This window comes from Leucopleurus acutus, assembly GCF_964270905.1.
Source record: "Leucopleurus acutus genome assembly, chromosome: 13".
NCBI lineage: Eukaryota > Metazoa > Chordata > Mammalia > Artiodactyla > Delphinidae > Leucopleurus > Leucopleurus acutus.
The window spans coordinates 73768850-73794274 of NC_139155.1; the positions used below are offsets into that span (position 1 = coordinate 73768850).

The window sequence follows — 25425 nt, forward strand, 5'->3', positions numbered from 1 at the left end:
AACAGCACCTTAAAACGATTGATAAAATGCTAAACCTTAGAAAAACTCTTAAGTTTTGTTTTCAGCCAGCTGGCGCCTCTGAAATTAACAAGGAGCAGGCACTAAAAAAACCTTCATAGGTCATCAACCCAGTCCTCGCTCAGCGGCAATGTGATTCTCATATCTGAATCAAGAAAGAAAAGTTAAAAGCTGTCACTTCCTGGCAATAGATATGGGCCTGATGAAATTAGAACTCCCATTGTCCAGCCGTTTGTGGCCTGAAGGCAGCTGGAGACTGGAAGTAGAGCTAAAATCGACAAGATTGATGCAGCTTTGAAAGCCAAACACCTGTTGGGCTTCAAATATAGCCAGGTCACAAAAGAGGAAAAGGAGGTAGAAAGATGTATTACAGGAACATTCTCAGTCTGTTCATATAAATACAAACCTAAACGACTGCAATTGCAGTCCCGTTCCACAGTACCTCCTGCTCCTCTCCTGCAGAAAGCAGGGGAAAAACTTCTCCCACTTGAATTGCCATAATAGTAAAACAATTGTTTGTCCCTCTACCCTGAAACTTTCTCAGTCCTAACATTGATCAACTTCACTAGAACTTTTAAGACCCCAAGTTCTGGTAAAGAAAAACAACCTCCCAAAGATGTTACAGACCTAATATTGCTCTCAAGATGGAATCATCAGTCAATTCAGATCTATCACCCGCTCTGTGTAGCATTAGCCTGGCTGCTCAGACACCCTAATTGTATCTCATAGATCCAAGGTCTAAAACAAAAAGGCTTACCTCATGTGAACACTGAAAACAAAGGGGAACTTAAAAGCCAGGACCTTCCTTGCAGCTTCCCAGGATGGGCGTGGGTTGTTTCAGCCTCTGGAATATTTCCTATCTACAAAAGCCAAGTCTGCCATATTCGCTTTTATTCATAGAAAAGATTTGTCTTCCTAAAATTGATAGCAGGAAACCTTTAATGAAGTTTACTTATCCAGTTTTAATTGGGTCTTTTAGTGAAAGCTTCAATTCACATGTGAACACAGCTAGTTAAAGCACAGCACAGCAGGCTTATAAGTTTAAATTCCTGCAGACTTTATTAGAATCACATGGAGGGCTGCCTCAAAAGATTTCCCTTTTAAGACCACCTTTAATCTTTAGAATATACTTTGGCCAAGGCAGGGGAGGGGAAATTAGTCTAGAGCCCAACTTTCTTATTAGCTTATTTCCATTTTACAACCATGAACTACTATACATTCATCACCACTTGAGGCCTAAGGCCCAGAACACTCTATAGCAGTATCTTTTAACAAAATGAGCACTTAAGGAAAGCATCAGATTAGGAATAAGAGTTAATTCAGTAGTTTCTCTGCCATGCATTTCTTAACATGCACTTCTGAGTAGTATTCTTCCATGCATAACAGTAGCAGGATGGGCAAGAATGAAACTCAAGAGCGTTGAATAGGCTAGTCTGTTATATCCCACAGAAACTTCAAGGAATCACCCCCACCAAACTACCCAAGATCAAACAATAGGCCATCTTCAACCCTAGATTATTTGAACAAATCGTTATTAACGCACACTTCTCCAACACATTTATTTCTTTTAAGGAATGGATTTTGAAGAGAAAAAACATGGGACAGAGAGGTATGGAATAGAAAATAAATACAAATGTAAGCTGTTTTGCTAATTGCTTTATAACCACAACAACCTAGTACAGAGAATGCCCTGTACAAAACAACACAATAAAGATCGAGGTGTTCCCTTAGGCAAGGCTGAAGATTTCAGTCTCTGGTGTTTGGAATTTAGGCTGCAGTCCTTGTTTTTGGATGGATCACTGGGTGTGGCACAGTCCATGCTTTTAACCAGATTTGAACAGGAGAATGGCCACTTGGCCCAGGTAGAAGTAGATGAAGTGTTTGGTTTCATGTGTCACATAACTACCGAAGTTCCTCCCCACGATGCAGTGCCAGGTGGGGTTGTATTTCTTGTCAAACTCCTGGGGGAAGGGGAGGAGAAAAAGAACACAGAATTTTAGTGCTAAACCAGAGGTCAGAGTTTGCCTCCTAGATAAGCAGAGCAGAAAGAAGGAACGTCAGCATCTGCAAATTCTTAGAATGAAAGAATGTTCCTCAGCTCCAAATCGCCTACATGGTGCATTAATGCAAACATACTTGCAATCTGAGCTAAGCTGGGAATGGGGGCTGGGGAGGTAAAAGTCAGAAAGGGCAACGTCAGAGACAGAGCGCTTTGTTATCATGGCAATTACACCTTCATTAACTTCTAGAATATTCTTATTCATTAACAGCAGGTGACATCAGTTCTAGTTTATCCTCTAGTTTTTAAACAGAACTAAACTATCCTCCTATTGTACGACATGCACCTACAAAAGCCAAGAAAATAGTAAATATTTAGCCCAAAATACCCCCACTATAACTCATTTCAGTATTATTGAAACAAAAGACTTCCAAAAGAACAAAGCCTCAATGAGCTTCTAAACCACTGTGGATCAAAATTTAAACGGAGAAGACACTTGGCACTCCACTGTCCCTATAAAAAGAATGCTGGAAGCAGAACCTGACAGCTACCTGGGCAAATTTTATCTTTCTGTCAATAGCCCTTTTTCCCACATCTATCCTAACAGTGCTAATCTACCACCTGGTCCTCAAGGAGAGCAAACTGCAGTAACAACTTTTCCCTATTTTCCCCACCCCCAGAGGCTCTAGGTTTCACTGGGTAGCTCTAGGCAGGGGCCAAAGCTAGTCCTTCTCTATGAAAGTACTACAAGTCTCTGGTGAGTTAGGCAAAATTTGGCTACTATTGTATTGTACACAGCAAGAACGTCTTTTAGACTAAGGGGAATAAAATTCTTACAAACTAGACCAACGCACTGCTGCTGCCTCTGTCAAAAAGGTATTTATTTCTGCTCCATCCGAAGTCTTTCATCTTCTCATTCTCGACTAGAACCCTCCCACGGCTTAGGCTGCCAGCTTCCTTCCCTTCTAGAAAACATAGCTCGAGAAGTTGGCAGGCCTGCCAGCTTTCTACAGACTGCCATTTACCAATCCCCCAACCTAGTACCCAGCCCTCACTACCACCCACTTTCCCTCAACTGCCGACTGACTCCCCACTGAAGGCTGGCAAGATCTCCCTTCGGCCCTGCTGGAAACACCCACGCAGCTACCCCCCTCTCGAGCACCCAGATGGATCCTGGGCGCAGCAATCATGCAGAAGGGGGGGAACCGCTGCTGCCTGATCCTAGAAACCGTTACTAGGTGGCGCTTTCCCCGTGGAGCTGGGTAATAAAAAAAAAAAAACTTCGAACGCTGAGGGGCCGATCTTCAAGAGAAGCGCAAAATTCATTTGCGTCCTTTTCTGGAAACCTCTACATCCGCGCTACTTTGCGTGCCCCCCAAGTATCTCTGCCATTGCTCGGGGGACGCAGGATCGAGGAGAAGGAACTAAGTTGTGACTCGCCCCAGCTGAGCGCAAACTGCCCGAAACCCCACGCCCGCGCCCTGTCCTCACCTTCTTGATATGGGCCGCAATGTCCTTCTCTATATTATACTTCTCCAATGCCTGAGTAGCACACTCCACCGAGTCCTGTTGCATCTCCTCCGACATATCGGCATTTTTGATCACGGCCTTTCGGTCACACATGGTTACCTGGGGGGGCGAGGCCCGGGCAAAGGGTGAGGAGTTGGGTTATGGGCTGCGCCTGCGAGGCGCCAGCTTCCCCGGCCCGCTCCGCCCGCCCCACGCCACCCCGGGACGACCCCCAACCCCACTTCTCAGGAAGCGCGGGCCGCGCGGACCGAACGGCGGGATAAGTCCGGCAGGGGACGAAGCCAGATAGTGGAACCCCCCCGAGTCCCTCACCAAAGAGCAGGGGCTGGCCGACTGCAACGGTCTCCTGGGGGAGGGGCTGGCGAGGCTCAGACCCGTCGAGACGAACGGTCCCTACTAAAGCCGTGGCGCATCTATGGAGCCCCACGCCACCCGCCGCCGCCTAGTACCTAAGCCCCGCCCTGCTCCCGCCGGCCCCGCCCCCCACCGAACGTCCCTATTGGCTTGACACAGCCCCAGAACTCTCCCATTGGCCCATGGACTCAATGGTTCCCTCAGGATCTTTCTCCTGCATTTTGTTGCAGACCACAATGCACCGCTCTCGGCGTCGGTTGCCCCGGCAATGGGCCGCACGAGATGAGGCCAAACACCCCGAAGGCGGTGCTGGGGTGGGGTCGCGAGGACCGCCCAGCGGCTAGAGAGGTGCGAAGGAAGCTTCCGCCCAGGTCAAGAGAAGTGATTCCAAATTTACGGAGGTTGTCCCAGAGTGTGTTCTAGAATAAGAATTGTCTTTGGAAGTTGGGTATCCCACGTCCCTTCCTCCCATCCCAGGTCGGAAGGATTTACCCTTTCTGACTGAGGTAGCCAATCGCTTCACTAGAAGGGTATCTCTTAAGCAGGGCTGGCTTCGTGGGCAAGTGATCCGTGCAGTCGCAGAAGAGGAGCCCCAGGATTTGGTTTAATGCTCTGCTGTCTCATTGTTGAAATTCGCATTTTTTTTAATACAAGGGACGCCACATTTTCATATTGCATTGGGCCATGCAAATTATGCAGCCGGACCTCCTCTGAAATATGGGAGTGCGGGTGTCAGAGGTCCTCAGAAATGGGAGAGGGTTTCCTTATGAATTAAGAGATTATCCCCAAGAGTGGGGTCTCCCTGCTGGGCAATGCAGACCTCATTTAAGGGGGTGGGGAGCCCTCCGGGTGGATTTGGGAGTGCCGATCCCGGTGGTGTGTGTCCAGGGTGGGGCTTCTTGCTCAGATGAGGCAGTCTTTCCTGTGTAGGAGTTTCTTGGTGGGGATTTACCTCTAGGGCAGAGGTGCCCTAATGAATAGAATGGCATCCCTTAGAGGTATTTCCTCTGGTTTAGGGAGACTAACCACTAAGTGGATAAAAAACCAAGGACTTGGGGTGGGGTTGGGGAGCAGGATCAGATCTGGATTTAAATATTTAAATCCTAGCCCTGTCATTTTACTAGCTGTTTGAACCTCAGTTTTCTAATCTGTAAAGGGATTAAATATAAAAGGAAACCACTTCATAGGCATGCTGGGAGTATTAAATAAACTAGTGCATTTGAAGTTCTCAGCACAACTTGTGGCACATAGTAAGGGTTGGAAGAATCTTACCGATGGCTGTCAATTTATGGAACTGTCCCAAGAGTCATGGCAAGGTTTTGAACAACCAACCCTTAAATACCTAAAATGTGTTTTTGAACTTGCATAAACAAGTTATCAGTTTAATCATGTAACCAGAAGCTTTCTGTTTACATTTCTGCCTGTTTCTACTTGACCACCCACTCTCATTAATCCAGAGCCCCTTAGACAATTTGATCAGAGGCACACAATGCCAAAGAGAAACCAGCTGGGAATAATGAGAAACTCCGGTACAACATATGCATAGCAATTAAATCAAATTAAGAGACTTTTCCCAGTTTCAGGTTTCCAGTGGTGGGATTATGGGTTGGAGGAGTTAAAGTAGTTCTACACAGAGTCGCTGTTGGGGAAGAAGTTGTATTGGCAACAGGAGTGAGTCTGGGTTAGTGCTTCTACCTGACTTGCTGACTTGGATGCATGATTCAGAACTATGGAATCTAACGATGATGCTAGAACCTGAATCTCTCTTGGGGGCCTTTACTTTTCATGTATATAGTTGTTTTTTTTTTAACATCTTTATTGGGGTATAATTGCTTTACAATGGTGTGTTAGTTTCTGCTTTATAACCAAGTAAATCAGTTATACATATACATATGTTCCCATATCTCTTCCCTCTTGCATCTCCCTCTCTCCCACCCTCCATATCCCACCCCTCCAGGCGGTCACAAAGCACCGAGCTGATATCCCTGTGCTATGCGGCTGCTTCCCACTAGCTATCTACCTTACATTTGGTAGTGTATATAGTTTTAAACCCTCTGATCTATGGCTTGGCCAGCTTCTCCTTGTTTGAACAGAAGGAGCTGAGAGTCGTTAAAGGGGATGAGGTCATAAGAACAGCAGCTGTGTATTGAGTGGTTGCCTATCACCAAGTGCTTGGCATTTACTCAGTTGCTCCTCACAACAGCTGTGCCTGGGACCCCTTTCCTCCCATCTCCCTCCTGGCATAACTTCTGCTCATTTAGATTTGAGCTCAGATGCCTCCTTCCCTAAAGAATCATCTCTACTTACCCCCTACCACCACACTTCAGTTACTCTCTACTGAAGTAACATTTTTATTTCCTCCATTGTACTTGCCTCATTTATTCCTTCAGAATAAATTCACATGAATTATCTCATGTATTTATTTGCTCAGTTATTGTCTATTTGTCCCTGCCTGTCTTCATCACTGCTGCATCTTCATCATCGAATTCAGCATCTGCCACATAGCATGCACTGACTTAGATATGCATTGAATTAAGAATTCCAGGTCTTATATCCCCAGCTTACAGATTAGGAAATTGACTTTCACAAGGTCAAGCTGTTAATAAAGGAAAAAATTCCAGGTCTGGATGACCCTAAAGTCCATTCTCTTAACTTCAATATTACTTTAATACATTTAGCTGAGGAGACAGTGTGCCTTCTTCTTATTAATAACTTTGAAGAAAAGGAGTTTGGGACGGGATGATGTTAAGGTTTTCTAACAAATAAGAGGATTTTGCTCGATAAATGCCTGTAGGTTTTTCTCCATTTGTAGCACCTGCCTTCCTGAGCATCTTCTGTGTTTGCTGCTCATCTCAACCAGCTCTTGACACTAATTATTTTCTTTAAAAGTGAAGGAAGAGGGACTTCCCTGGTGGTTCAGTGGGTAAGACTCCACGCTCCCAATGCAGGGGGCCTAGGTTTTATACCTGATCGGGGAACTAGGTCCCGCATGCATGCGGCAACCAAGAAGTCCACATGCCACAACGAAGATCCCACACACAGAAACTAAGACCGGGCACAGCATAAATAAATAAATAAATTTTTTTTAAAAAAAGTGGGACTTCCCTGGTGGCGCAGTGGTTAAGAATCCATCTACCAATGCAGGGGACATGGGTTCGATCCCTGGTCTGGGAAGATCCCACATGCCATGGAACAACTAAGCCCCTGTGCCACAACTACTGAGCCCGCGAGCCTAGAGCCCATGCTCCGCAACAAAGAGAAGCCACTGCAATGAGAAGCCCACACACCGCAGCGAAGGGTAGCCCCCACTAGTCGCAACTAGAGAAAGTCTGCGCGCAGCAACGAAGACACGACGCAGCCATAAATAAATAAATAAATATTTAAAAAGTGAAGTAAGAGCACTATCAAAAACTCATGCTGGGACTTCCCTAGTGGTCCAGTGGTTAAGACTTCGTGTTCCCAGGCTTCCCCGGTGGCGCAGTGGTTAAGAATCCACCTGCCAATGCAGGGAACACAGGTTCGAGCCCTGGTCCAGGAAGATCCCACATGCCGCAGAGCAACTAAGCCCGTGCGACACAACTACTGAGCCTGCGCTCTAGAGCCTGTGAACCATAAGTACTGAGCCCACGTGCCACAACTACTGAAGCCCACACGCCTAGAGCCCATGCTCTGCGACAAGAGAAGCCACTGCAATGAGAAGCCCGTGCACCACAACAAAGAGCAGCCCTTGCTCGCCGCAACTAAAGAAAGCCCGCGTGCAGCAACAAAGACCTAACACAGCCATAAATTAATTAATTAATTAATTAAAATAATAAAGACTTCGTGTTCCTAGTGCAGGGGGCCTGGGTTCGATCCCTGGTCGGGGAACGAGAGCCCACATGCCGCAACTAAAAGATCCCGTGTGCTGCAACTAAAGATCACGCATGCCCCAACAAAGATCCTGCACGCGGCAACTAAGACCTGACGCAGCCAAATAAATAATAAATATTAAAAAAAAAAAAAGAAACTCATGATTTTCTGGCCTGTGTTTAACCCCAAGAGACATTTTGGGGATATTATTTCTAGGAACCAATGGCCTTTTTCATTCTGTTACCACTTATTTTTGCAGAATCATTTTTCACTTCCTATCTGCTTTTTTTTTTTTAATTTGAGGAAAATTTATATCTTTATTATTTTATATCCCATTCATGACTGCATTATGCTTCTCCATTTATGTAGGCTTTCCTTGATTTATTTCATCAGAATTTTGTAATTTTTACAATATAAACCCTATACAAATTTTGTTAAATGTGTATATTTTGAATATATCTTATTAACCTATGTACATCATTTTCTTTGGGGTAATTTTTTTTTTAACATCTTTATTAGGGTATAATTGCTTTACAATGGTGTGTTAGTTTCTGCTTTATAACAAAGTGAATCAGTTATATATATACATATATTCCCATATCTCTTCCCTCTTGCATCTCCCTCCCTCCCACCCTCCCTACTTCCTATCTGCTTATCGCACAGTGAGGCAGGTAATAAATATCCGCTAGTTGTAAATGAAATGTCTGTTCAGGATTTGGATGCTTGAAATATATACCCAGAGTCAGTTACAGCCCCATCCTCAAGGAGTTTCTAGTCAACAGTAACCTAATCTTTCCAATATCATGGGTTTGGGGGTTTGAAAGGGCTTTAGAAGTACAGGAGCCCAGCAGGTAACATTAATGAGTGAGGTGAGGTAGGTGGTACAATAGGGAGTGGAGGGGACTGTGGCAAATAGAAAAGCCCTTTTTTTAAAAAAAGTATTTATTTATTTTGGGCTGCGTTGGGTCTTCGTTGCTGCACGCAGCCTTCCTCTAGTTGTGGCGAGCCGGGGCTACTCTTCGTTGCGGTGTGCGGGCTTCTGATTGCGGTGGCTTCTCTGTTGCAGAGCACGGGCTATAGGCGCGGGCATCAGTAGTTGTGGCATGTGGGCTCAGTAGTTGTGGCTCACGGGCTCTAGAGTGCAGGCTCAGTAGTTGTGTCGCACAGGCTTAGTTGCTCCATGGCATGTGGGATCTTCCCGGACCAGGGCTTGAACCCGTGTCCCGTGCATTGGCAGGTGAATTCTTAACCACCGCACCACCAGGGAAGTCCCTAGAAAAGCCCTTTAAAAGGTGCCCAGGCAGATGTTGCCATTTGGGATTGTTGACCCAGTGTTGCTAAAATCATCTGATTTTCAAGAGAGACCAGAAATCTGAATTATTTTTATGGGAAATATCATCATTTTAATGTTGGTCACAAATTCATTTCTTAAAACACAGTGCAGTCTAGATATGGCCTATGGGCCTCCAGTTGGCAACCTTTTATTCAGCTGAATACTCTCTTTTTGTAACCAGAAGACAGACTCAAAGAAGTATAATAGAACATATATATATATATATGTGTATGTATTTGGTCTTTGTCCAAAGATCCAGGCACAGAGCTCTTAAACCCTTGAAATTATTTGAGTTATAAGAGAATCTTTTGTTATCATAATGAGTCTCTATCAATTACACTGGAGTTTAGGTAACGAGGTGACTCTTTGGGGGGAGGGAGGCAAGATGCCTTCAGATATACAGATAGTTTCAGGTATCTAGATAGCTGGTCATCAGAGGAAACAACCATATGATTAGAGGGTTGAAACTTTCAGCCCCCTATTCCTACCCATGTCCCCTTCCCCTACCTTCCCCATCTCCTGACCTCCTGGGAGGGGAAAGGGGCTGGAGATTGAGTTCCATCCCCAGTGGCCATGCCCATGTAACAAATTCTCCATAACAACTCCAAAACTATAAAGTGCTGTGCAGGTGGTGCACCCTGAGAGGACATTGAAACTCTGCATCCCCCCACCCCCCAATACCTTTTGCCTTATGCATCTCCTCTATTTGGCTGTTCCTGAGTTGCATCCTTTATAGTAAATCTGTAATAGTAAGTAGAGTACTTTTCTAAGTTCTGTGAGTCATTCTAGAGAATTATCAAGCCTGAGGAAGTGGTTGTGGGAACCCAAATTTATAGTCAGCTGGGCATGGTGAGGGTAACGTGGGCACCCCATTTGCAGTCTTGTGGGTCTGTGCCTTTAGCCTGTGGGTCTGTGCTAACTCTGGGAGTCAGCGTCAGAACTGAATTGTTGGACACCCAGTGGATGTTGGAGAATGGATGTGGAAAAATAAGTATTTGGTGTTAGAAAAACAAACAAACACACACAGTATCAGAAGTGATGTCATGGAATTCCCTGGTGGTCTAGTGGTTAGGATTCCGAGCTCTCACTGCCGAGGGCATGGGTTCAATCCCTAGTTGGGGAACTAAGATTCTGCAAGCCGTGCGGCTATGGAACCAGATTTCTAAGATCCTGGTCTGTTTGACTCCAAATCTACTGCTCTTTCCATCACCTCAGACAAGTTGGCTTTACCCTTGGGTGCTGGGGATTTCACACTTTCTGGGCGTGAATGGATCATGGCCTATGCTTGCTACTTGGCACATGGTGTTTGCTGAATAAATGAATGGGTATGGCACCAAAATGCTTGCACTTAGATCTGCATGAGGACAGTATCTGGTGTAGTTTTGATTGGCAGCAGGGAGGGTTCAGCTCATCATAGGCACTAGGGGAATTCCATGGGAAGGTAAGAAAGTGGAGACTCAACAGCATTTTTGGTTGGTCAGAACCATGCCATCAACGTAGAGAGCCCCGAAGTAAGTCATTTCCAGGGTCCTCTGGAAATTCAGATGACGCTAAAGTAAACTCACCGTGACTCCACCAAGGAGAAACCCCAGAGACATTTCCCAAATCGTCCTCATGGTTTTTGCCATACCTGCACCCTACCTCTACTATTATTTCTTCAATATTTTTCTTCAATTAAACTCCCTATTTTTAATAAGCATTTTAAAAGGCAAATTTATATTATTACCATAAACAGAAAACTAGTCTCATTTATCATAAATAGAAGGTACCCATAAAATATAAACAAATAATATAATATAAAACGTTTTGCCCTCATATTGCTAAACTGATCTGGGACCCCGCCAGTGATATGTGTCCCACACTTGGGAAACGCTGCCCTAGCGGAGGGCTCTTAAAGGGGGTCCGGTGGATGGATTGCGAAGGTTTTACAAGTCCCCAGGAATTATGCACAAGATGTGTGTTGTGCTCACAGGCATTTTTCCAGGGAGAGGATCTATACCTTTCATCAGAGGCACAGAGGGATTCAGAACCCAAGGAGGATAAAGAACAATTGCTCTAGAATAACCTATACTCTTGGAATGAATGCAAGATTCCCTCACCAGGTCCCACTGAATTGGCCCATCAATTGGGTTCTGTAGCATCACATGTCTGGGCAACTCACTATATTCCACTCCTAGCTGCTAAGTTTTCTTGAGAACCCTTCTGAGCCTGAAAACATGCATTTTCTATTCTTATTACTGGAAATCATCATGAGAGGGAGGCAAGCTTCTGAAATCATAGGCTTTGGAATGAGACAGACTTGGGAAAAACCTAAGTTGTGTGCCCTCCTACGAGTTAGCCTCTCAGAGGTATAGGTTCCTGATTTTTAAATGGAGATAATACCTTCATTGTAGGGTGGTGGCAAGGTTTATATTAAATAATGCATCTAAAGACCTAGCCAGGGACTTCCCTGGTGGTCCAGTGGTTAAGACTCCATGCTTCCACTGCAGGGGGTACGGGTTCGATCCCTGGTCGGGGAACTAAGATCCTGCATGCCGCGTGGTGCAGCCCAAAAAAAAAAAAAAAAGACCCAGCCAAGGTCCAAAAGATGGTAGCTACTGCTGTTATGTACTGAGAACTTACTATGTGCTAAGCATTTGGGACACATTAACTCCTTGACTTCTCACAACTCTATAAGGTGGATGTTAAGAGCTGTTGATCTCTCCATTACATAGATGAGGAAAAATTAGGTGCGGAGAGGTGAGGTCCCTTGCCTAAAGTCACAATGCTAGGAATGACAAGGCTGGAATTTGAACCCTGCTCTGTCTGACTGTACAGACTTACGTGGTCGATGAAACCTCTGAGCTGCCTCACCTCCCCAGACAAAGGGAGATGATGTGTGTCCCCGGAGACTCTCAGCATCCGTGGCTCCTGGTGGGAGCTCCCTAAATATATGTTGGATGGATGGATAGATGAATGGATGGATAGATGGACTGAAGAAAGAATGGATTTTTCAAACTAATTCAGAGTTGTTTTCTCTCAAATTTGACCCCAGATTTGTCCTTGACTGTCTTGATCTTCCCTGAACAAATTCTTTGTACTTTAGCCATCATACTTTCCCAGGGCCCTCAGAAAGCCCTTTGGATTTGTTCACAAGCACACTGAGGGATTTCTTGCAGGGACTGGAGGTCCCAAAACAAGACAGAAAAAGCCACAGCCTGCACCCTGCCACTGGCCCAGGACTGCACTGTTCCCAGCCCTGTCCAGCAATCACTTTCCAAGATTTTCTGGGACCTCAAGCACTTTCTTGGACCATGAGTTCTGTCACCAACCTAGCAGCTCCAGCCCTCCCTTACCTGAAAGGAAGTGTGAGGAATGTGACCTTGCAGTCCCCAGGGTTGATTCAAGAACTCCCATACAGAAAGGAGAGGCTCAGTGCGAGAGTGTGCAAGGTCTAGGTCTGAATCTAGAAGCTTTCTTCCCATGGAGAAGGGCTGGCACTAGCCTGGGGCTGGCAGGGGAACTGAGTTGTGGAGCCAAGAACTGTACTGCAGTGCAGGGAGAGTGAGGCCAGACAGACTGGGACAACTCAGGGAAGAAAAAGCTTCCCTCTGGCCCATAGCCAAGCTTCGCCTGAATGGACAGATACCTCCGAAGCCTGATTGCTCAGCCCCCTGTCCGGGCTGCAGCAGATAAACTCAGGCACGTCCAGAGAGGCCTAGTGGGCCCCCCTCAGCTCCCAATCAGTAAGCAGAAAACCCAGAGAAGAGGCTAAAAGCACAGACTTTGAAGCCAGGCGGACCTGGGTGTGCAGCCTTACCCTGCCCCTACTAAGGTGTCTGACCTTAGGTAAGTGACTCTACCTCTCTGAGCCTCAGTTTCCTCACCTGTAGAATGGGGATTGTAATAGTCCTTGTTTCTCAAGGACAATTCGGAGATTGAGATGGTGCATATAAAGTAGGTGGTACAGGACTTGGCACATGGCAAAGGTCAATGATGCTGGCTACCAATTATCATTAATGGTACCCTAAACCAGGATTCTTCAACCTCAGAACCAACGTTTTGGACCAGAAAGTTTTCTGCTGGGGGACTGTTCTGTGCATTGAACGATGTTTAACAGCATCCCTAGCCTCTACCCACCAATTGCACCGCACACCCAGTTATCAACCAAAAATGTCTCCAGACAGGGAATTCCCTAGCAGTCCAGTGGTTAGGACTCTGTACTTTCACTGCGGAGGGCCCGGGCTCAATCACTGGTCAGGGAACTTAGAGCCCACAGCCAAAGATAAATAAATAAATAAGAGTCTGAAGACAGTGTCAAATGTCCGCTGGAGGGTGAAATTGCCCCCTAGTTGAGAACCAGTGCCCTAAATAAATCTAGGATGGGACTTCCCTGGCAGTCCAGTGGTTAGGACTCAGCGGTCTCACTGCTGAGGACGCGGGTTCAATCCCTAGTCGAGGGATTAAGATCCTACAAACCAAGCGGTGTGGCCAAAAAATAAATAAATAAATAATCTAGGATGAGTCTGAATGCCACAGATCCCAGACTCACAGCCCTGTGTAAGGACCACAGGGCAGGCAGGCTTACTTACAGACAAAGGGATGGGATGTCCAACAATTACAGAACAAGTTCCCTCCTGCATAGACTAGGAGGCAGGACTGGAGTCTGCTCTAGGAGCCCCCTCTGACTCACTAGGTGACCTTGCTGTCACTCTTTAATTATAATGCAAAGTGGCCCCAAGTTAAATCTCAATTATTCTAGGGCCCCAGACAAAGGAACAAGCAGTTGGTATCTGATTTCCGGCATCTCCACTCTTATGCACCGACTGGAAGAAAACCTGACTCTCCAGAACTGAAGAGTTCATTCAGACCTTCATTCATGATTGCTGAGAGAGAACCAGATGTCAGTCACTGTTCTGCGTGCTGGGGATTGTGACATTACAATTTATGATAAGAAATATATATTATAAACATATATATATATATATATCTTGTTATATATAAATATAACACGAGCAATGGGATCATCTTTTGTTATAACATTTGGTCTCTTGTCCTCAGTTCCTGAAATCACTTCAGAGCTATAAAGGTGAAATGAGTGTTTTGTTATTCATAACAAGCCCCTTCCCACCACAACTGGGTTTCTGCTGATGAGCTGACTTTTGGAAAGCACCTAAGGTGAGGCTGGTTGTCAGTGGAGCCAACCATGAGATTAAAGGCTTAGAACTTTCAGTCCCACCCCTGGCCCCTGAGGTGGGAAGAGGGGCTGGAGAGTGAGTTCAATTACCAATGACCAATGATTTAATCAACCATGCCTATGTAATAAAGCCTCCATAAAAACCCAAAAGGACGGTGTTCAGAGAGCTTCCAGGTTGGTAAACACATGGAGGTTCAGGAAGGGCGGTGCGCTGCAGAAGACATGGAAGCCCCCCACCTTTTCCCCATACCTTGTGTCTCTACCATCTGGCTGTTCCTGAGTTACAGCCTTTCATAATAAACCAGTGATTTAAAGCAATTATACTCCAATAAAGATGTTTAAAACAAACAAGCAAACAAACAAACAGTGATTTACTAAGTAAAATGTTTCTCTGAGTTCTGTGAGCTGCTCTAGCAAATTAATTGAACTCAAGAAGGGGGTCGTGGGCACCTCTGACTTATAGTCAGTTGGTCAAAAGTACAGGTAACAACCTGGGCTTGCAACTGGCTTCTGAAGTTGGGGGAGGGGGCAGTCTTGTAGGACTGAACCCTTGACAGTGGAATCTGATGTCATCTCCAGGTAGATGGTATCAGAACTGAGTTGAATTGTAGGACACCCAGCTGGTGTCCAGAGAATTGCTTGTTGGTGTGAGGGAAACTCCATTGTGATTGGTGATCAGAACCCTATTAGGGATCCACAAGAGAACAAAACTGGCAAAATCCCTTCTTCATGGGACTTACATTCTAACAAGATAATAAGTAAGCAAAAATATGTCTGACCCTGCTAAGTTCAATGGATAAAAATAGACTAAGGGAACCAAAGGGGACAGAGTGAGAGATCTTGTCTTAAATAGAGGCTTCCAGGCAGGTCTCTCTGAGAAGGTGCCATTTGAGCCAAGACTTGATGACCTGGCTATTGGGTGGAGGATAGAGTGTGGGGAAGCCAGTGGGAGCAGAGAGGCCAGGAAGAGGCTACTGCAACAGTCCAGGTGAGAGGTGATGGTGGCTTGGACCAGGACAGTAACAGCAAAGGTAGGATGAGAGGCGGTTGGATTCTGGATATATTCTGGAGGTGGAGCTGACAGATTTGCTGATTAATTGAATGCAGGGTGTGGGGGAAAGAGAGGAGTTAAGTATGACTCCAAGAATTGTGGCCTGAACAATGAGAAGAATGGATTGAGATAGGGAAGGCTGGCCAAAAGAGAAACAAAAAGTTGTTTTGGCTATGTTAGTTTGAGATGCCTATTAGACATTCCAAGTGGAAATGTCAAATATGCAGTTGGATATATGAGTTCTGGGAAGAGGTCCAGGTTAGACCTATAATTTGGGGAGTCATCAGATTACAGATGACACTTAAAGCCATGGGGCTTGATGAGATCACCACCAATTCGAGGAGTACGTGCAGATATAAGAGGTAATGCTTATTCAGCTAGCAGCATTCTCTGAGCTTTCACTGTGCGCCAGGCCCCGAGCTAGGTGCTGGGTACAGAGATGTACCTCCCTCAGCACCTGCCAAGAGAAGCTCCATTACTTATTTAATTTTTTCTTGCCTAAGTGCTTTGGCCAATTAGAGGATAAACACTGAGAGTTCCTGCCCTGTGTCTTAGTCACTTGTTCATTATTTCAAGAGATACTTATTGAGCACCTACTTGGTACAAGGCCCCCATCTAGGCACTAGGGACATGAAAGGGAGAAACTCAGACCTGGCTCCTGTCCTCACGGAGTTTACATTTTGTGTGTAGAGGAAGTGGACACTGAATGAGATGCACATGGTATTTTGTTGTAGGAGCCTGAACAGACTAAGACACTTCCCATTCACTCTCCAGTCCATTCCACCAAAACAGCTTATCAAGGTTACCAGTGACCACCACGCTGCTAAATCCAGTGGCCAGTTCTCAGCGTCCTTCATTGATGTACTTGTCACTGCTCCTCTTCAGAGAGGAGCTGCTCTCCTCCTCTCTGAAGCTCATTCTTCGCTTGGCTTCCAGTATCCCTAGGACTCTCCCTCTTCTCCCGGCTCACTGGCTGCTCCTCCTCAGCTTCATCTACTTGCTTCACCTCTTCTCCCTGGCCTCTACAGGAAGAAGTGTTCCGGGCCTCAGTCTTTGGACCACTTCTCATAGTTTCCATTTTCAAGGCTTTGAATAACACCTCCATGCTCATGACTCCTGTCTTAGTCTGTTCAGGACGCTGTTACAGAATATTATATAGACTGGGTGGCTTATAAACAATAGACATTTAGTTCTCACAGTTCTGGAGACTGGAAGTCCAAGATCAGAGTGCCAGCATGGGCAGGTTCAGGTGAGGGCCCACTTCCTGGTTCATAGATGGCCACCTTCTCTCTGTGTCTTCACATGGTAGAGGGGGTGAGGGAGGTCTCTGAGGCCTCTTCTATAAGGACCCTAATCCTATTCATGACCTAATTATCTCCCCAAAGCCTCACCTCTTAATACGATCACATTGGTGGTTAGGTTCCAACATATGAATTTTGGGGGATAAACAGTCTATAGGAACCCCAAATTTATAGTCAGCCTGGAAGAAGTGTGGGTAGACTGGTAACCCCATTTTCAGCTGGCATCTGAACTGAGGGTAAGTCTTATGGGACTAAGCCCTTAACCTGTGGGGGTCTGCACTAACTCTGGGTAGTTGTGAATTGTTGGACACAGAGCTGGCATTGGAAAATTGGAGAACTGGTGTGGAAAAACGACACATTTGGTGTCAGAGGTGGTGTCAAAAAAAGACACTGCAGGTATTCCCTGGGTATCAGCACAGTGCTACAGATTTAGATTTCAAGAAATATAAAAATTATAAGCCACAAATAGGAGAAAAGAAGAAAAAAGATGTGAATAAATAGAAAGTGATACCAAACTTCTGGGTGGGAGGGCCAAATACAGCAAGAATGGAAAAATTTTCCCCATGTAAATTTATAGATATAACACCATTCCAATGAAAAAAACTAGAAGATGCCATATAGAACTTGATAAAAAGATTCTAGAATGTGCTTAGACAAATCAACTGGCAAAAATACTGAGGGAATGAAAGGAGCAGTAGGGGACACCTAGGCCTTTCCAAGGTACAAAGTGGGAGGAAAGCTCTAGGCTGGGGTCACACAGGTCTTGGCATCACTGAACACCAACTTACTAAGTCACGGACATGAAGGCCAAGGAGGGTTTGGTCAGGCTAAAGACTGGGGAGGCAGAGGTGGAGAAATCAATGTTCCAAGGAGAAGAACTAGCCCCTGCAACACTTGGTACAGGCTTTCAGACACAGCAGATCCTGGAGAAGTTGGCAATCTGGGAGTAATGGGAGATGAGGGAGAGACTGGTGGAGGCGAATCACAAAGGCCAAGATAAAGGGGTGCAGATGGGGTTCTCTCTGGGAGGCAGACACTGTCCCCTCCACCTCTGGCACCCTAGCATCTAGCACAGTGCCAACAGTAGGCATTCCATAAATAACTTGCACATCTTTTCATAACTACGTATAGGGACTTGCTCTTTTTCACATCTGCATGGTATTCAGAACTGCACGTTTCCCATGTAGCAAGTCCCCTCTGGGTGGACCTTGAGGGTGCTTCCAATTCCTTAGGGAATTATAGTTATTAATAAACATCCTAGCATTTTGAATACAGCACCCCCTGCGGCCCTTCTTACTCAGGCCCAGGAGGGATCGCTGGATTTCTGCTTGGTTCTCTTCTGCTTTCCCTCTGGCTTCCAAACAAGTACCCTTTCGCTTTGCACAGCTCCCCTAGGAGACTGTGAGACTATATTCCCCTCAGGCTCTCCCCTCCCTCCAGCCTATCTCACCCCCTTTACAATCATCCTAGTCAGGGATATACAATAAACATTTGTATGAGCAGCTGAAATACTTAGGATTTACATGTATAATCTAACCCAGCCAGGCTCTGATTTACATTAGGGCTTCTCACCCTAAATCACTGGCGGCTGTAGAGTGAGAAAGAAAGAACACTCCTCAGCCCCACCTAACTGTGCTGAGCTTCCCCAAAGCGACAGAAGTCGTCCCAGCTTTGTTTGCACATGCTTTTCCTTCTGCCTGGAATGCTTTTCTTCTCTCCTCATGTACCTGGTTAACACCAGCTGGTACATCAGGTCTCACTCAGCTCAGAAGCCACTCCCTCCAGGAAGTCTTCCCTGAACACCCCATTCAGCTCTGGGTTAAGAGCTGCAGGAGCACCCATTGCCATTGTCCCTTTGTCTGTGAACAGTGGTCTTTTTTTTTTTTTAACAGTGGGGGTCTTGATAACTCTTGTGTCCCTGGCGCCCAGCACAGAGCCAGGCTATTCTGCGGCTCAGTAAATACCCGGTGGAATGAATGAACAAATGTCAAGTGGCTAAGGAGTGGGGAAAACCACCGAAGTCCCAGATGCCACATACACAAGCCTGGGCTTTTAGAGCTGGGGTCAGAGTGTTCCATGAGGGAAAAAACCCTAGTCTCCTGCAGGCACTGTCAAGGAGTGTGCCATGACAAGAAAAACTGGCAGCCCACGAGAAGGAGGGAATAACAAAAGAAACTGGTCCCCAGCTGCCTAGCTCCAGGGAACGTTTGTCAATGTGACATTCACAGAAGCCCTGCACATGTGCTGGCTGAGGGGGAGAGCCAGCCTCAGCCAGACAGAAGGAAATTTAGCTACTGTGCACATGTTAGCACAGGGGGAGGTACAGCTTGGAAGGTTGGGGTTTTTTTTGTTTGTTTGTTTTGTTTTTTACTTTTATAAAATCTACAGGTACTTCCCATATTTGTTTTTACCTTTAATGAATATGTTTACTTTTGAGGTGCTGTTACCTAATTATATCGATGCAGTTCATTAAAAATCTGCTTAGTACAAGATTGAGTACAAAGCTTTAGGATTCTATTAAATCAGTGCCTCATCTTGCTGCATCAAAAAACATTATCAGCACTGTTGTTAATCTTTTCACACCCCTTCCACCCTTGCTTGTGCTTCTGGTTCGCTGTGCCATAAAATAAGTTTCCAAGGTATGTGACAGAGTGGAAGATGTTTAGGGAAAAGTTTTGGGTAGAGGGTAAGGAACTTAGGGCTTAGAAAATAAAACTTGGTGAAATTGAGAAGACCATTTGTCATTTTGTACTTCAGCTCCCTTTTTCTGGAGCTAGAGCAACTCTTCTTTAAGTACTCGTTAAAAAATTAACAGGTGTTTATTAAACACTTACTATGTGCCAACACAACAGGGCTATAAAGGGATTGGCCCTAGTGGTTCTTAACTTTTCTGGGGGGGAGTTTGGGGGGTATAGGTTTACAGACCTTGGAAAATGATAAACTGCACTGTCCTGTATGGTAGCCACTAGCCACATTTGGTTATTAAAATCAAAATTAATTACAGTTAAATACAATTAAATGTCGGTTTCTCAGCTGTAGCAGCCACGTTTCAAGTGCTTAAGAGCTACATGTAGCCACGTGGGGTTACCATATTGCACTCAGATAGAGAACGTTTCTATCATCATGCAAATTCTATTGGATAGCACTGCGTGAATATTCTTCCAGAATCAAGACTATCCTGCTCACGTGCAATATTTTGCATCCAACTTTACAACTTTCACAACTCGGCGGGGTCGTGGGGGGGTTGGGAGGGGAGGCAGTGCTTCACTGACCCCTGCAGCCCATGGATCCGAGAAAAAGCAGCCCTGACATTGACAAGCTATTTGAGGCCTCCATCTCAGAATACAGCAAGTTGGCAAAAATGAAGCAATGAGGCTGCTACAGATTCAGCACGCTTACTGCTTTAGATGTACCTCATATGAAACCAGACCCTCGTGTTCCTACTTGTCTGGCCACATTCAAAGAAACATCAGGGCTTCCCTGGTGGCGCAGTGGTTGAGAGTCCGCCTGCCGATGCAGGGGACGCAGGTTTGTGCCCCGGTCCGGGAAGATTCCACATGCCGCAGAGCGGCTGGGCCCGTGAGTCATGGCCGCTGAGCCTGCACGTCCGGAGCCTGTGCTCCGCAACGGGAGAGGCCACAGCAGTGAGAGGCCCACGTACTGCAAAAAAAAAAACCAAAAAAACCCAAAGAAACATCAGTTCATTACCCCAAAATAATTGAAAATGTTACCGATTTTCTGCAGTCTCTTAAGAAAACACCAAATAGTCACAATGTACTGCAACTCTTCTTGAATTATCTTTCCCATCTTTCTCCTCTTCTCATCCACCTACACATGGCACTTGCTTCCCTAAAGCTCTCTGCACCCCCTTCCATACTCTCTCCAGATCTCCTAGTTCTGCTGCTGCTTGTCCCCTTCCTCTCCTGCACAGCTCAGTTCTTAATTATGTAGCTCTCCAGAATGTTTCATTTTACTCTATAGCACAAATAAAGTGGCAAAGAATGACAGAAAGCTCCTAGGGTACAGTGGCCAGAAACACATTCCACAGCGACCCAGCCCAAGCCTTCTCTGCCAGCCTGGACCAGTTTCTCTGAGATGACTCATTTTCCCACCGATGGTTTACTCCCCCATCACTTCCTCTTCTGCCCACTGCTCCCAAGGGCCAAGGTCTGGGAGAAGCTCATGACTGAGACTGGCAGAGAAGAAAACATTTTGCTTGGATGCCAGAGGGGACTGATGTCATAGGGAAAGGGAGGAAACCAGATGGGCAGGTTCGTAGAATGTTTTATCCCCAGTGTTGCTTTATTATTATTTTTTACTGGGCACTGCCCTACTCCCTAGTAGGGAGTAAACGGCTTGCTGTGGGAAATGCATTAACTCTTCACAGTCTGCCAAGGCCAAAGGTTTCTTTTCAATCTGAAGACAATCCCACTGGTGCCATTCTTATCATCATATTAGGAATGATGAACTTTATTGAGCTCCCATACAGCTTAAGTGAAAGCCCCGCCCTGTGGGAAGGGCAGGCCTATCCCATGTATCAGAGGACTCCAATGTCCATCCACCATCACCTGGTCATGCACCTGGAATTCTGTTCTCGGAGCGGGCACGTAGAGCCTAGAGCCATCACACTTCTTATCCTTCCTTCTTACCTCCTTCACACGTATCTGAACTCATCGTTGTTCATCCTCTTGCAGATCAGTTCCTTCTGCTTTATTCCCTGTCTCAGAACGATACCACTGCCTAGCCAGTACCCCAAGCCAGAAACCTGGCAATCAACCTGGACTCCTCCTCCTTCCTCAGCTCCCACGACCAATCTATCTCCAAGTCCTATGATTTTTGTCCTTGGAATATCTCATCTCCTTAACATCTATCTCTATCACCTTACATCAGACCACTGGCATCTCTTGCTTGGATGACGGCAGTGGTCTCCCCATTGGTGTCTCCCTGCACCCAATCCCATGTTACATCCCCATGTAACCTGCTAGTCAATAGGCCACCCAAGGCTATCCCTGTTCTTACCTATACTCACCTCTGGGCTAATCTGAGCACACTGTCATATCTTCCCGGAACAATATGAATCCAACTCTAAAATCATTAATGTATAATGCAGATTTTTTTTTTTTTGCGGTACGTGGGCCTCTCACTGCTGTGGCCTCTCCCGTTGCGGAGCACTGGCTCCGGACACGCAGGCTCAGCGGCCATGGCTCACGGGCCCAGCCGCTCCGCGGCATGCGGGATCTTCCCAGACCGGGGCACGAACCCGCGTCCCCTGCATCGGCAGGCGGACTCTCAACTACTGCGCCACCAGGGAAGCCCGATAATGCAGATTTTTTTTTTTTTTGCGTTATGCGGGCCTCTCACTGTTGTGGCCTCTCTCGTTGCGGAGCACAGGCTCTGGACGCGCTGGCTCAGCGGCCATGGCTTATGGGCCTAGCCGCTCCGCAGCATGTGGGATCTTCCCGGACCGGGGCACGAACCCGTGTCCCCTATATCGGCAGGCGGACTCTCAATCACTGCGCCACCAGGGAAGCCCCAGATTTTTTAATGAAGTCACAGGAGGGGGCTTACACTGCGATTACACAGCAATACTTCCTACACTGACCCTTTAATTATCTCTCCTCTTTCCCAAGTTTCCCTATAATGGCAGCTGCTGCCACATCTCTCCCTGACTCCCTTTCCTTTCCCTACTATCCTGCAGCTACCCTCCATTCAAATTAGCTCTCAGTCTCCTCCCCTACTCGTTATCTCCCGTCCAGTCAGCTGCCACTTCCTTCTGAGAAGGTTCATCCCAACATAACTCCTTAAAACCCTTCAATGGCTACTTACTGCCCTCAGTAGAGTCCAAACTCCATAATACAGTCTACTAGGCCTTGGCGGCCCCGGCCCCAGCTCCTTTGCCCTCCATTTTCCTACTTGAACTCTTTGCCCCAGCCATATTGTAGGGAGGTGGGGTTCGCCCCGGTCTACCATAATCTCATGATCTGAGCAATTGCTCATGCTGTCCTTTTTGTCTGAAAAGCCTTCTCCTTCCCTACGGTTAACTAATACTGGTCCCTCAGGGCTCAACCTAAATATCTCCTCCTGGAAGCCTCCCTTATAATCTCTAAAACTGCATTAGGTGGCCTCACAGCAGTTTACCCTTATCACAACTGTGCTCTAAATTGACTGTTTGAATAACAACTTGAATATAACCCCTTGAGGACAGAATGGTATTACTGCATGCAACCAGGGCCTAAATTATAGCATGCACTTGATGATGTTGAATAACCAGATGGGCAAAAGCTCAAAAGGGTGACCCTCCTTAGCATCTGTGGCCTTAGTAGAGAATGGAGTGCATGGGCCTCTTTAGCATTACGTCCTAATTTGGGCTTCATCTGGGTTCTAACTTGCAAAGGTTAGTACCTGGGCTCACAGAAACAAAATCCACCTTTGGGATTCCCTGGATGATGCCTCCTAGCAATTTAGCTGCCTTCCTCCTAATCCAGAAAGGCTGTACTTGTCACATCCCCAGATCTGGGCACATTTTCTAGGCTACATATGAACTTCTTTGGTGATCACAAGCTGCAAGACTTTGCACCAGACGAGTTGAATCATTACCATTTACACCTAGAGTTCTGTTAGGTCACTTAGGGGACTCCACCTCTCTCTCCCTAGGAGACTACCCAACTGCCTCCATCTGCACATTCCAGGCAACAATCAGGTAGGAGTGGTAGGACTCAGAGGGTGGTGTTAGTACACCTAAGCACCCCCCCAAATGAGGAGGCATCTGGACTTTAGGATGCCTTTAGGATACATAAGCTCCTATATACTCTGGCCAGGGCTCTTTCCTGCTTGCTTTCTGAAGGCCAGGAAAGAACAACTAGAAGTTTTACATAATCCAGAATACAACAGATGGTTCTGATTGTTTTATTTTAGAAATAATTTATTTTTTATTCCAATTATGAAAGTAGTACATGCTAATTACAGAGAATTTCATAAACACAGAAAAGCACAAATAAAAATATAGAAATCAGGGAACTTCCCTGGTGGCGCAGTGTTTAGGAATCTGCCTGCCAATGCAGGAGACACAGGTTGGATCCCTGGTCTGGGAAGATCCCACATGCCGTGGAGCAACTAAGCCCGTGCACACCTACTGAGACTGCGCTCCAGAGCACCTGAGCCACAAATACTGAGCATTGTGTGCCACAACTAGTGAAGCCCGCGTTCTGAAACAAGAGAAGTCACCACGATGTGAAGCTGGTGCACTGCAATGAAGAGTTGCCCCTGCTCGCCACTAGAGAAAGCCGGCAAGCAGCAACGAAGACCTAACGCAGCCAATAAATAAATAAATAAATTTACAAATTAAATATTTGGTTTTATTCTCTTGCTATTGCTAGCACTAACAGAGTTTGTTTTTGTTTCATAACTCCCCCCAACATTTTATTATAAAAGTTTTCAAATATACAGAAAGGTTGAAAGAATGGTACAGTGAACACACTGAATACACCCACCATCTAGATTCTACTAGTTCTACTAGTTAACCCACCATCTAGTTAACGTTCTACTGTATTTGCTTTCTCATGCATCTACCCATCCATCAATCCACAGAGGTTTCTTTTTTTTAAATAAATTTATTAATTTTATTTATTTATTTTTGGCTGCGTTGGGTGTTCAATGCTGCGCGTGTGGGCTTTCTCTAGTTGCGGAGAGCGGGGGCTCTCTTCGTTGAGGTGCACGCGGGCTTCAGTAGATGTGCTCGCGGGCTCTAGAGCGCAGGCGCACGGGCTTAGTTGCTCCATGGCATGTGGGATCTTCCCGGAACAGGGCTCGAACCCATGTTCCCTGCACTGGCAGGCGGATTCTTAACCACTGCGCCACCAGGGAAGCCCCAGGGGTTTCATGTTTAACATGAAAAATCTTTTTAGATCAAGACTCTAGATGCAAGACCTCATTCTTGTAAGGTCCCCAGATTCAATGCTCTGCCCTGAATGTAAATGCATTCAATGGAATGTAAATGTGGAAACGTTCCAAGGTGGGAGTCTACCTGAGCTCCCGAGCTTCTGAAGGACCCAGTGCATAGGCTGGAAGCATGGCTCTGGGTTCTAAATCTGACCCAATTATGATACCTCCGTTTTCTCACCTGTAATATCGGAATCTCTCCATACTGCGTGAGGATTAAAAGCACAGTTCGCGGGAAGCACTCTAGAGTGACAGTCGCTACAGTTATGATCCTTTTTTTTTTTTTTTTTTTGGCCACGCCGCGCGGCTTGCAGGATCTTAGTTCCCTGACCAGGGATAGAACCCGTGCCCCTACAGTGGAAGCGCGCGCCAGGGAATTCCCAGTAATGATTCTTTTACTCCCTCCTTGTCTCCGATAAATTTCAAGTCCAGCCATGGAGCCCATCTCAGGTCTCTTACACCCATTTTAATCCACCTAACACCCTCAGTTCTAAGCAACTGCAAAACAGGGACAGGGTGGCCCAGAGGGCTACAGACCTGAGGCAGTCGAGGACTCCTTCAGTCCGCTGCGGCGTCAGCCTGAGGCCCTGGCCGACTCCCTGCGGAGCCCTGCACGCGGAGTGACGGCCCGCGGGGCCCACCCTGAGCGCTACACCCGTTTCACCTCAGCAAATGTTCACAAAAACCTGTGAGGTAGGCAGCGCTACAGAGGGAGAAAACTGAGGCCCAGGGAGCCTGACTCACTTGCCCAAGTCGACGCAGCTGGCGAGTGACTTGCCTTGGGGAACTGACTCCAAATCGCCTGACTCCAAGCTCTCTCCCGGTTGTCGCCCCCCGACCCACTTTGCACCTACAGGGGGCGCAAGCGCACGCGCA

General features: G+C 46.3%; 1 protein-coding gene across 2 annotated transcripts; it reads right to left on the bottom strand.

Annotated features, from left to right (window-relative positions):
- Positions 1-973: 973 nt before the first annotated feature.
- Positions 974-25377, bottom strand: DYNLL1 (dynein light chain LC8-type 1). Of its 2 annotated transcripts, none has more exons than XM_082852775.1 (3): positions 25294-25377; positions 3509-3646; positions 974-1979 (listed from the first exon to the last, which is right to left on the bottom strand). In XM_082852775.1, the coding sequence occupies exons 2-3, from the start codon at positions 3638-3640 to the stop codon at positions 1842-1844; spliced, it is 270 nt and encodes an 89-aa protein (XP_082708901.1). In that variant the 5' UTR covers positions 3641-3646; positions 25294-25377; the 3' UTR covers positions 974-1841. The 2 variants fall into 2 exon arrangements, with proteins under 2 accessions (XP_082708901.1, XP_082708900.1); XM_082852774.1 differs by lacking the exon at positions 25294-25377 and adding an exon at positions 3860-3985.
- Between the last annotated feature and the right edge of the window lie 48 nt (positions 25378-25425).

Coding starts and splice junctions, on each gene's coding strand:
- DYNLL1 (XM_082852775.1), bottom strand. CDS start 3,640: ATGTGTGACCGAAAGGCCGTGATCAAAAATGCCGATATGTCGGAGGAG. Junction 1,980..3,508: donor TTGCGGCCCATATCAAGAAG/GTGAGGACAGGG, acceptor CCCTTCCCCCAG/GAGTTTGACAAGAAATACAA.